General features: G+C 39.5%; 1 protein-coding gene across 1 annotated transcript; it reads right to left on the bottom strand.

Annotated features, from left to right (window-relative positions):
• Window positions 1-758: 758 nt before the first annotated feature.
• On the bottom strand, window positions 759-5505 carry LOC104882561 (vegetative cell wall protein gp1-like). The gene is made up of 2 exons (XM_059741152.1): window positions 5208-5505; window positions 759-814 (listed from the first exon to the last, which is right to left on the bottom strand). The coding sequence occupies exons 1-2, from the start codon at window positions 5503-5505 to the stop codon at window positions 759-761; spliced, it is 354 nt and encodes a 117-aa protein (XP_059597135.1).
• Window positions 5506-11530: the final 6025 nt, after the last annotated feature.

The following is an 11530-nucleotide window of genomic DNA, read 5'->3' as shown; positions in this document are numbered from 1 at the left end:
AAAGAAATCTAGTTATAGTGCTCACATCAGAACAACTAAAATGGGTAACTCAGGAGGTTGCTCCACCCATTCCCAATGAGTTTTCCACATAGGAAGAGAAAGATTCTCATTCCTAGTGGCAAATGGCAGATGAGAAGGCTCGTTGTATCATACTTGGGTCTCTTAGTAATGTATTGCATCAACAACACATGGGCATTGCCACTACTTACGAGATTTTCTTGAATCTGCAAGAGATGTTTGGTGATAAGGATGGGCCAATTAGGCAAGTTGCTCTAAGGACCATCATGAGCACCAAGATGACAAAAGGAACTCCGGTTAGAGATCATATGATTTGTATGATTTCACTCCTTAATGAAATGGAGATCCTTAGAGATAAAATTGATGGAGAAACCCAAGTTGCTATGATTCTAGAGACCTTACCAGACTCCTTCAAGATGTTTAAGCCCAATTACAATATGAATAAGTTAATGATGAGCTTGCCAGAACTGATGAAGGAACTCTAGATGGCTGAGGAGATTATCAAGGAACTTATGAGTGTTCACATGGCTATAAAAGAGTCCTCATGTTCTTCTCGTAATAAGAAGAAGAAGAATTCATTCAAGAATTCCAAACAGGGAAAGAATAAGGCTGGGAAAGGAAAGAGCAAGTGTAAGGGCAAGTGTTTCATTTATGGAAAGAAAGGTCGCTGGAAGAAAGAATGCCTTGATTTCTTGAAGAAAAAGGAAGGTATATCCCATTCAATTTTAGTTGAATCTTGTTTAGTGGTGGATTCCACCAAATCCTGGTGGATAGATTCCGGGGCCACTGACCATATCTATAATTCATTATAGAGGTTTCAATTAAGGAGAATGATGAATGAAGGAGAGATGTACCTGACTCTAGCATCTATTGTGAGGATAGTTGTGCGGGTCATAGGAGATGTTACCTTAGTATTAGAGAATAATAATTATCTATAACTCAAGGATTGCCTTTATGTACATGAGTTTAGAAAGAATACAATTTCAATTTGTAGTTTAAATAAATTGGATTGTTCAATTTATTTCAATAAAAATGTTTTTATTAGAAATAATGATTTATTTATTGGCTCAAGTATATTGGTTGACAATTTGTTTCGTATTACTCCTAAATCATTGTTATCTATTGTTGAGAATAATCACGTCTCACTTAAGAGGAAAGTACATAGCACTAATCAAACTTATCTATGGCACCTACGCCTAGGCCATATTAATCTAAATAGGATCCAAAGACTAGTCAAGTTTGGAACATTACACTCATTAGTTCTAAAAGATCTTCTAATATGAGAACCCTGTATAGAAGGTAAAATGACCAAGAGACCCTTTACTACTAAAGGGGTTAGAGTCGAAGAATGTCTGGAGTTAGTGCATATTGATACATGTGAACCTTTTAATGTCCAAGCATGTGAGGGGTATGAGTATTTCATCACCTTCACAGATGATTACTCTAGGTATGGTTATGTTTACCTTATGCATAGGAAATTCGATGCCTTGGATCAATTCAAAGAATTTAAGGTGAAATCGGATAACTAGTTAGGTAAACACCTCGAGGCACTTTGATCTGATCAAGGTGGAGAGTTTATGTCTAATGAGTTTGATTCTTTCCTTAAGGAGCATGGGATTATGTCCCAGTTGACTGCTCTTGGTACTCCACAACAAAATGGAGTGGCAAAAAGAAGAAATCGAGCTCTAGTAGACATGGTGAGATCTATGATGAGTTTTTCAACACTTCCCACATCCTTTTAGGGATATGCCTTAGAAATTGTAGGATATCTTCTTAATCTAGTTCCATCTAAATCAGTACCTTTGATTCCTATGGAGATATGGATGGTCGTAAACCTGGTTTACACCATGTTCGCATATGGGGGTGTCTTGTACACATGTTGAAACCAAAGGTAGATAAGTTGGAACTAAGGTTAGAAGTTTGTCAGTTTGTTGGGTATCCAAAAGGAACTAAGGGTTATTACTTTTATAGTTAGGTCAACTAGAAGATATTTGTGAGTACAAATGCAAAATTTATGGAAGATTGCTATATGATGAGTAATAATGTTAAGAGTAAGGTCGATTTAAGAAATGTAGATAAGACTCCCATAACAACATAGAATACTATAGATCTAATACCAACTATTCCTATTTCTAGTACACCAGTACCTCGTTGTAATGGGAGGGTTGTTGCACAACCAGATAGATTCATGTATTTGGGAGAGTCTTTTGGGGCCATCCCAATGGAACATGAGATTGATCCTACAAATTATGCTAAGGGAATAAGCGATGTGGATGCACATCTTTGGCAAAAGGCTATGGAAGCAGAGTTAGAATCTATGTATTTTAACAAAGTCTGGGAGTTTGTAGAAGCACCTAAAAGGATAAAACCCATAGGGTGTAAGTGGGTCTACAAAAAGAAGAAGGGAGTATATGGAAAGGTTGGGACTTTTAAGGCTAGGCTTGTAGCGAAGGGTTATAGTTAGAAACCCGATTTCGACTATGAGGAGACCTTCTCACTGGTAGCCATGCTTAAGTCCATCAGAATACTCTTATCCATTGCAACACATCTTTATTATGAGATATGGCGAATGGATGTCAAAACTACATTCTTCAATGGAAATATTGATGAGAGCGTCTTTATGATGCAACCGGATGGTTTCGTAGCAAAGGGTCAAGAGCATATGGTATGCAAGTTCCATAAATCCATTTATGGATTAAAGAAAGCATTTCTTTTATGGCATAACCTTAAGTTGTTCATAGCATCTAGAGCCCCGAGCTCATGACTTGAAGTAGTTCATGTCATCCACAACCCTAAGTTATTTATAGTATCTAGAGTTTTCAGGTCACAACCAAGAATCATTTATATAATCCACAACCTTGAGCTATTTATAACAGCTAGAGCCCTGAGCTAAGGTGACCCCAAGTTGTTCATATCATCCATAACCCTCTATTGTTCATAGCATCTAGAGCCTTGAGCTCACAATCTATAATCATTCATATCACCCACAACTCTAAGTTATTCATAGCATTTGGAGGCCTGAGTACATAGGATTTGAAGTCCTTCATATCATCTACAACCCTGTGCTCACGACTTAGACTCATTCATGTCATCCATAACCTTGAGTTGTTCATAACATCTAGAGCCCTGAGCTCATGGGACACCAAGTTATTCATATAATCCACCACCTTCTACTATTCATAACATCTAGAGCCTTGAGTTCATGACCTACGATTGTTCATGTCATCTACAACCCTAAGCTGTTTGTAGCATCTAGAGCCCTAATTTCATAACCTAGAGTCATTCATGTCAACCACAACCCTGAGATGTTCATAGCATCTAGAGCTCTAAACCTACGACCCAATGTTGTTCATGTCATCCATAATCTTAAGCTGTTCATAGCATCTAGAGGCTTGAACTCTTGATGCCGAATCATTCATATCATCTACAACCCCAAGTTGTTTATAGAATTTAGAGCCCTGAGCTCACGCAACCCTAGGTCATTGATATCATCTATAGGCTTGAGCTATTCATAGCATTTAGAGCCTTGAGCTCACAAACTAGAGTTGCTCTTGTCAACCATAGTCTTGAGTTCTTCATAGCATCTAAAGCCCCGAGCTCATGATCTAATGTCATTCATGCCATCCACAACCTTGAGTTGTTTAAAGCATTTAGGGCCTTGAGCTCACGACCCTGAGTCATTTATATCATCCATGGCCTTGAGTTGTTCATAGCATTTAGAGACGTACATGCACAATGTAGAGTTGTCCATGTCCTCTACCTTTCTCGCTTGTTAATGGCATCTAGATCCTTGAGATCACGACTCAGAATTGTTCATATCATCAACAACATTGAGTTGTCCATAGAATCTAAAGCCCTGATATCACAACCCATATTCATTCATGTGAACCATAACCCTTAGCTATTCATATCATCTAGAGCTTTTAGCTCACAACTCGGAGTCGTTCATGTCGTCCACAACCCTGATCTATTCATAGTATGTAGAGCTCTAAGCTCACAAGACCTTGAGTTGTTCATATCATTCACAACCTTGAGTTATTCATAACATCTAGAGGGCTAAGTACATAGGATCCCAACTATTCATATCATCCATAGACCTGAGCTCACGACCCAGAGTCATTCATATCATCCTCATTCCTAAGCTATTCATAGCGTCTAAAGCCTTGGGCTTAGGACCTAAATTTGTTCATGTCATCCACAACCTTGAGGTAATCATAGTGATAACCCGACTCTTGGTAGCTTGGCATGTAAGGGTATCAACAAAATTTATACCTAAGGTCCTTACACTTAAGTAGCAAAGCTACTATAGTATAGTGGCTCTAGGATCGAACACTAGGAAGGGTTTTTACTTTAACTAGTGAAGTTCAGAGGATGGAGTGAACTTTTCTTAATAAAAATTAGGTTAAGATGAAAACATAAAAAGATGAAGGTGTTGTAAACTAAACTAACATGAAAATAGGATAAAAGATGGAAAAAAAAGTTTCTCAAAGCTTTGGATAGCCATGCTTAACTCACCATGTAAAAATGGAGATTTTGGGACTTTTCACCTCGCGTTGGGGAAGCAACTAAGGTGATGCTTACTTCCCGAACCGGTATGAGTTTAACAACTGAGTTTTAGTCCTTGAAAACTTACAAAAAGGGTAGCTGAACCTCATAAATGCCCTTTTAATGATATAGGTCATCTCATCGACTTGCAATACAATGGCTCGTAGGAGATAACTAACGAAGATCTAACAATAAGAATCCACTGAGACCAAAAGCTTATCAAGTATTGGCCATTCAAAGCAAGTCAGAGGGATTAAAAGCTTTACTTTGAATGAAAACATTTATGGTGCTCAGCTACTTACATTCATGGCTTGGAAATCTCCATCCTGACACGGGAGCTTCCTGAAACACGGGCTCATAAGGTATATGGAGGGCCTCAGCAATGTGGCGAGCTCCAATGGCACCCTGGCGTCCGTCTATGGTAAATTGGATGAGAGTAGGATTGCGGAGGCCTCGAGTAGTCATAGATTGATAAAAATCTAAAACTACTCTGGGATAGTAGAATTGCCTAGGAGTGAGAAGATGCTCCATGTGATACCTCTGCAGCAGTCGGAATGAATCTCTGAGCTCTGGCTGCTGTCTGAGGGCCTCTATATCAAAATAGGTCTCGGAGTGGAAGGATCGATCTCTGCAATCCAAGTTGCCCTCTATCGGCGGTCCAGCTATCATGGGACGCCTGATAATGGCCTCGGGAGGCATGTCCACTGGAATCCGAGGTTCCTCTGTAGCTGGCTCTGGCTGAGGTGCGTGGGATGGCTCTCCAGGACCCGAGAACTTGGTTCTCTTGGCCGGGGGTCGAGGAGCAGGTCTCTGGTCTCGGTCGGCGGGTGGCACAGGGTCCGTGGGTGGCCTCCTGGTGGGGTATCGACGCTGAGAAGGAGGTTCTCCCTCAGATGGGGGAATGGCCGGGGCCTGAACAGGTGGCGAGGGTGCGGCTCCCATGGCGGCTCGATGTGGTCGAGGTGTCGGTGAGGATGGGGAGCCGGAAAGGCCTCCTCTGGTCTTCGCCATGGCTGAAATGGAGGTAGATGACCCTTCGGGATTCCAGAGGTTTCTCAGGTTGCGCGCGGGGGAGACTGTTGAGCTTCTGGACCTCAAGGGTTTATATAGGAATGAGGTTTAAGAGGTTTCTGATGTTTTAAAATTTTCCAAGGCAACCGAAAAGTCGTTTTTGGACGTTAGGGACAATTTCGGGGGTAAAATTTTAATTTAAAAGTCAGTTTAAAATTTTTAGAGCTGAAAATTTTACCGTGCGAAATTTTCGCACCTTGGACTGGAAATTTCACACCTTGGATTTAGGTGTGCGAAAATGGCCCCCTTTGGACAGTGGAATTCGCACCTTGAAATGAGGTGTGTGAAATTTTTGCACCTTGAACAGTGGTGTGCGAAATTTTCGCACACTGTTTCGCACAGTGCGAAAATTAGCTTGAGGTGTGCGAAAATGGCACTCGTGTGCCAGGAGGGGATTTCGCACAGTGCGAAAATTTTCGCACCTTCCACAGTGGTGTGCGAAATTGGATTTTAGGAAATTTGCACCTTGAAAACGGATTTCGCACCTTGGAATTGGTTTCGCACCTTGAAATTGGGGTGTGCGAAAATTGCTTCCTTTGGCCCAAGGATTTTGCACCTTGGTTTTAGGGTGTGCGAAATTTTCGCACCTTGAAATCAGGTGTGCGAAAATTTGGCACCTTGAAATTAGGTGCTCTGTTTCCTTGGTTTTTCTCCCCTTGGCTGCTTTTGACGAGCTCTCCTCACCTTTCATGATTTTTTTCTGAAATTTATCATGAAAATTGACTTGAATTAAGACAAAATAAACTAAGATTAAAGAAAAATTAAAATATAAAGAAATAAAAATACTAATATAACTATAAAACTATAACAAAAAATTCATGGACTTATTTAGCCCATGATACCCTGCTTTCCCTCAGATTTGTGGTGGTTCAAGGAGATTGATCTCCTCCTTGTCTGTACTGTAAGGCTCTAAGAATGGCTTGAGACGATGGCCATTGACTTTGAAGGTTTGATTGCCTGTGGGATTGAATATTTCCACCACTCCGTTGGGATGCACTTCATGAATTATGAAAGGACCCGTCCACCTTGATTTCAATTTTTTTTTTTTTTGTAAAAGATAAAGCTTAGAGTCATAAAGCAAGACTCTTTGTCCCAAAACAGCCCCCATAGCAAGATCATAAAAAAAAAAAAAAAAAAAAAAAAAACTAAGTTAAATCAAACCAAAATAAAATTAAAGCAAGAAATCAAAATTAAAACAAGTTTAAAAATAAAACAAAAAGATATGGACTAGCTAGTCTTTAGAAAGACTAAGTCCATAAAAAAAAAATTGGATCCGGATTTAGCTTGCCCGGATCCCATATGAAGTTTGCATCCCTCCCTTGAGACTTGCTTTGTATGATGGTGCCATACAAAGCTTGGGGGAAAGGTGGAGGGATGTGATTCTTCATCATTTCTTCCTTTAAAAGAATTTGAGGTTCCTCATCCATGCTTGGAATGATGCTTTCTTTCATCTGAACTTCCTTTCCCTTTTGTTCTTTCTTCTTTTCTTCTTTTCTATCAGCCTTGTCTTCTTTGGCTTTCCTCTGATCATGCTCCGGCTGATGCACTTCCTTACCACTTCTCAAAGTGATAATAGCTTGCACGTCCCTCACCTTTGAAGAATCCTCATCTTTGGATTCCACTTCATGTATCCCCTTAGGATTTTGGTGGGGCTGAGAGGGAAACTTTCCTTTCTCATTGACAGTGTTCAAATTTGTGAGCCTTGAGATGGAATATTGGATGTTGTCAATTTTCTGAGACAACTCATTATGCATCCCATCTATCTTCTTGTTCAATGTACTCTCTACGTTGTCAATCTTCTGATTTAGTTGAGAGTTGATGGATTTTTGCTCGCTCACAAAGTCACCCATAACCTTGCTAAGGCTTACGAGTGCTTGCTCAACTGAGGATTGACCTTGACTCTGTTGGCTTGATTGGGCTGGTGACTGATATGGGTTTGGCCTTGGTTTCCATGCAAAGTTTGGGTGGTTCCTCCAGCTAGAGTTGTACGTGTTGCCATAGGGTTGCTCTGTAGGAGGAATGATGCAAGATGGTGCATCCTGTCCCTCATGGACCTATACAAGTTCGGATCATTCCCCTGCCCGTGTTGTGAATGTTGATCCTCTGGTTGATTCTCCATGACCTCCAAAATAATATCTAATTCAGTAGCTCGTGGAGTCTCTATCCGCACTAACCTTCCCTCTTGGTCTCTAATCCAATAGGGCATGCACGGATTTAGCTGGAACAAAACAAATAAACAAAACAAAGAAAAAGAAAAAAAAAACAGAGCATGCGGAAGGAAAAACAGAGTATGAAAAAATAAACTAAAAATGAAAGTTAAAAGCTAAAAGAAACTTATCTAAACTAAGTTAAAAATGTTCTAAAACTAAAATAAAAAGTTAGTAAATGAAAAAGGAGATAGAATTCACCTTACTCATGAGAAGTCTCACAAGTTACCTCCGGCTGATATATTCACAGTGAAGTAGCACCTTCCCCGGCAACGGCGCCATTTGATAACCCGACTCTTGGTAGCTTGGCATGTAAGGGTATCAACAAAATTTATACCTAAGGTCCTTACACTTAAGTAGCAAAGCTACTATAGTATAGTGGCTCTAGGATCGAACACTGGGAAGGGTTTTTACTTTAACTAGTGAAGTTCAGAGGATGGAGTGAACTTTTCTTAATAAAAATTAGGTTAAGATGAAAACATAAAAAGATGAAGGTGTTGTAAACTAAACTAACATGAAAATAGGATAAAAGATGGAAAAAGAAGTTTCTCAAAGCTTTGGATAGCCATGCTTAACTCACCATGTAAAAATGGAGATTTTGGGACTTTTCACCTCGCGTTGGGGAAGCAACTAAGGTGATGCTTACTTCCCGAACCGGTATGAGTTTAACAACTGAGTTTTAGTCCTTGAAAACTTACAAAAAGGGTAGCTGAACCTCATAAATGCCCTTTTAATGATATAGGTCATCTCCTCGACTTGCAATACAATGGCTCGTAGGAGATAACTAACGAAGATCTAACAATAAGAATCCACTGAGACCAAAAGCTTATCAAGTATTGGCCATTCAAAGCAAGTCAGAGGGATTAAAAGCTTTACTTTGAATGAAAACATTTATGGTGCTCAGCTACTTACATTCATGGCTTGGAAATCTCCATCCTGACACGGGAGCTTCACATGGCATCCATTACTTCAAGAAACTAAAAGGTTTTAGCCTCTCATCCTTGGGGATTTCATCCTCCAAGGATGTTTGGCTACTAAGAAAATGAGAAAATAGAAGAAAGAAAAAGAAAACAAAAGAGATCTCTGTATTTCACTAAGTAACTAATTTACATTGGTCTCCTGGAGAAAGCTCCCCGAAAAGATATGTTTTCAGTGATTACAAGAGAATTTATATAGGAAGGTAGTTTTACCCTTCCTTGGATACTTCCTAGCTAAGGAATTACATGGTTGGTTGAATACAAGGAGAAAATGGAAATTTAAACACAAAAATATCAGAAGAAAAAAGAGTCGGCAAAAATATCCAATTTTTGCACGCTGAGTTCCAATTTCGCATGTTGGTTTGAGGTGTGCGAAATTGTCGCACAGTGGACTGAGGATTTCGCACCTTAAACAGTGGTGTGCGAAATTGTCCCTCAGCTTGATGCAGTTGTCTTCCGAAGTCCATATCTTCCTCATTTCAGCTCCAAATCATACGTGGTTTGAACCATTGGAATCTTGACTTTCTGAGCTTCGAAATGGTATATAGAATGTAAAGAATGGACTTTGGGAAGTGCTCCAAAAGTGCACTAAAAGACTGTAGCTGTGTCTCCTGTTTTCTTCTTCTCCATTGTTTCTCCCTTGTAAACTTTGAACGATTAAGGCAAAGGATTATGAGGCTCCATAGCTTGATTTCTTCATAGATTTAAGCTTTCAAAAGCTTTGCCCTGAACTATAAATAGCTCTCCCTCATTCTTAAATTGCTTTGGTGGGCATAAAGCTATCAAAAAGCACCAAAACTTAACACAATTGTTAGAAATCTGATTGCAAGGGTCCCTAACATGTTAATCGAGTTAAAAGGTAATAATTACTACTCAAGAGTGTTTAAGAGAGCTAATTACAAGCTACAAAATAGCATGTTTTGAGTAGTAATCACATAGCATCTAAAGCTCTGAGCTCAAGAGACCCCACATTGTTCATATCATCCATAGCCTCTACTATTAATACCATCTAGAGCCTTAAGCTCACAACCTAAAATCATTCATATCATCCACAACCCTGATTTGTTCATAGCATCTAGAGCCCTAAGCTCATGACCTAGAGTCGTTCACGTAATCTACAACCCTCAATTGTTCATAACATCTAAAGGCTTAAGATTGCAACGCAGAATCGTTCTTATTGTCCATAACCCTAAGCTATTCATAGCATCTAGAGCCTTAAGCTCACGAGACCTTGAGTCATTGGTATCATTCGTAGCCTTAAGTTATTTGTAGCATTTAGAGTCTTGAGCTCATAACTCAGATTTGTTTGTGTCATCTATTCCATGAGCTGTTCAAAGTACTTAAAGCCCTTAACTGATGAACTAGAGTCATTCATGTCATCCACAACTATGAGCTGTTCACAACATCTAGATCCTTAAGCTCAGGACCTTGAATTGTTCATATCATCCATAACCTTAAACTATTGATAGCATCTAGATTCCTCTACTATTCATAGTATCTAGAGTCCTGAGCTCACGACTTAGAGTCATCCATGTCATACACAACCTTGAGTTGTTCATAGCATTTGAAACCTTGAGTTTATGACCCAAAATCTTTCATTTTATCCATAGCCTTGAGCTATTCATAGCATCTAAAGGCCTGAGCTCATGGGATCCTGAGTTGTTGATATCATTTAAAACCTTGAGTTGTTCATAGCATTAAGAGTTGTGAGCTCATGATCGAGAGTAGTTCATGCTATCCATAGCCCTAAGTTGTTCATAGCATCTAGAGCCCTGAGCTTATGAATCAGAGTTGTTCATGTCAACCACAACCATGAGCAGCTCATAGCATCTAAAGCCTTGAGCTCATGAGCTACATTTGATCATGTCATCCATAACCTTAAGCTCACGAATCAGAGTCATCCATGTCATACACAACCCTGAGCTATTCATTGCATCTAGAGCCTTGAGCTCACTAATCGGAGTCGTTCATGTCAACCACAACTGTGAGTTGTTCATAGTATCTAAAGCCTTGAGCTCATGACCTAGATTCGATCATGTCATCCATAGCCTTGAGCTCATGAACCTAAGCTCACGAACCAAAGTCATCGACATCATACACAACCCTGAGCTATTCATAGCATTTAGAGCGTTGATCTCACGACTCAGAATCGTTCATATCATCCACAACCCTTAGTTGTTCATAGCATCTAGATGCTTGAGTGATTACTACTAAAAAAGTGCTATTTGATAGCTTGTAATTAACTCTTTTAAATGTTTTTCAGTAGTAGTTATTACCTTTTAACTCAATTGGCATGTTAAGGACCCTTGCAATCGTTTCTAATCAAATTGTGTTAAGTTTTGGTGTTTTTGATAGCTTTTTGATCACCAAAGCAATCAAAGAATGAGGGAGATCTTTGTATAGTTCATGGCAAAGCAAGTTAAGCTCAAATTCATGAAGAAACTAAGCTTTGGAGCTTCATAACCTTTTGCCAAAGCTGAACGAGGATGCAAGGAGGAAAAACACAAAAGAAATCAACCATGCAACAAATTCGCAAGTTGTGGAATCCAACTTGCGAAATAGAAAAGGGAAAGGAATCGTTGTAGGAAAGAGAGCTGATGAGTTGCAGGAGATTTTCGCAACTTGCGAAATGGATAATTTCAACTTGCAAAAATTTCGCAAGTTGCATTTGAACTTGCGAAATCCACCTATAATTTGAGATATTTGCATAGC

Source organism: Vitis vinifera, chromosome 2, assembly GCF_030704535.1.
Source record: "Vitis vinifera cultivar Pinot Noir 40024 chromosome 2, ASM3070453v1".
Taxonomy (NCBI): domain Eukaryota; kingdom Viridiplantae; phylum Streptophyta; class Magnoliopsida; order Vitales; family Vitaceae; genus Vitis; species Vitis vinifera.
This window is presented reverse-complemented; position numbering and strand designations above follow the sequence as displayed.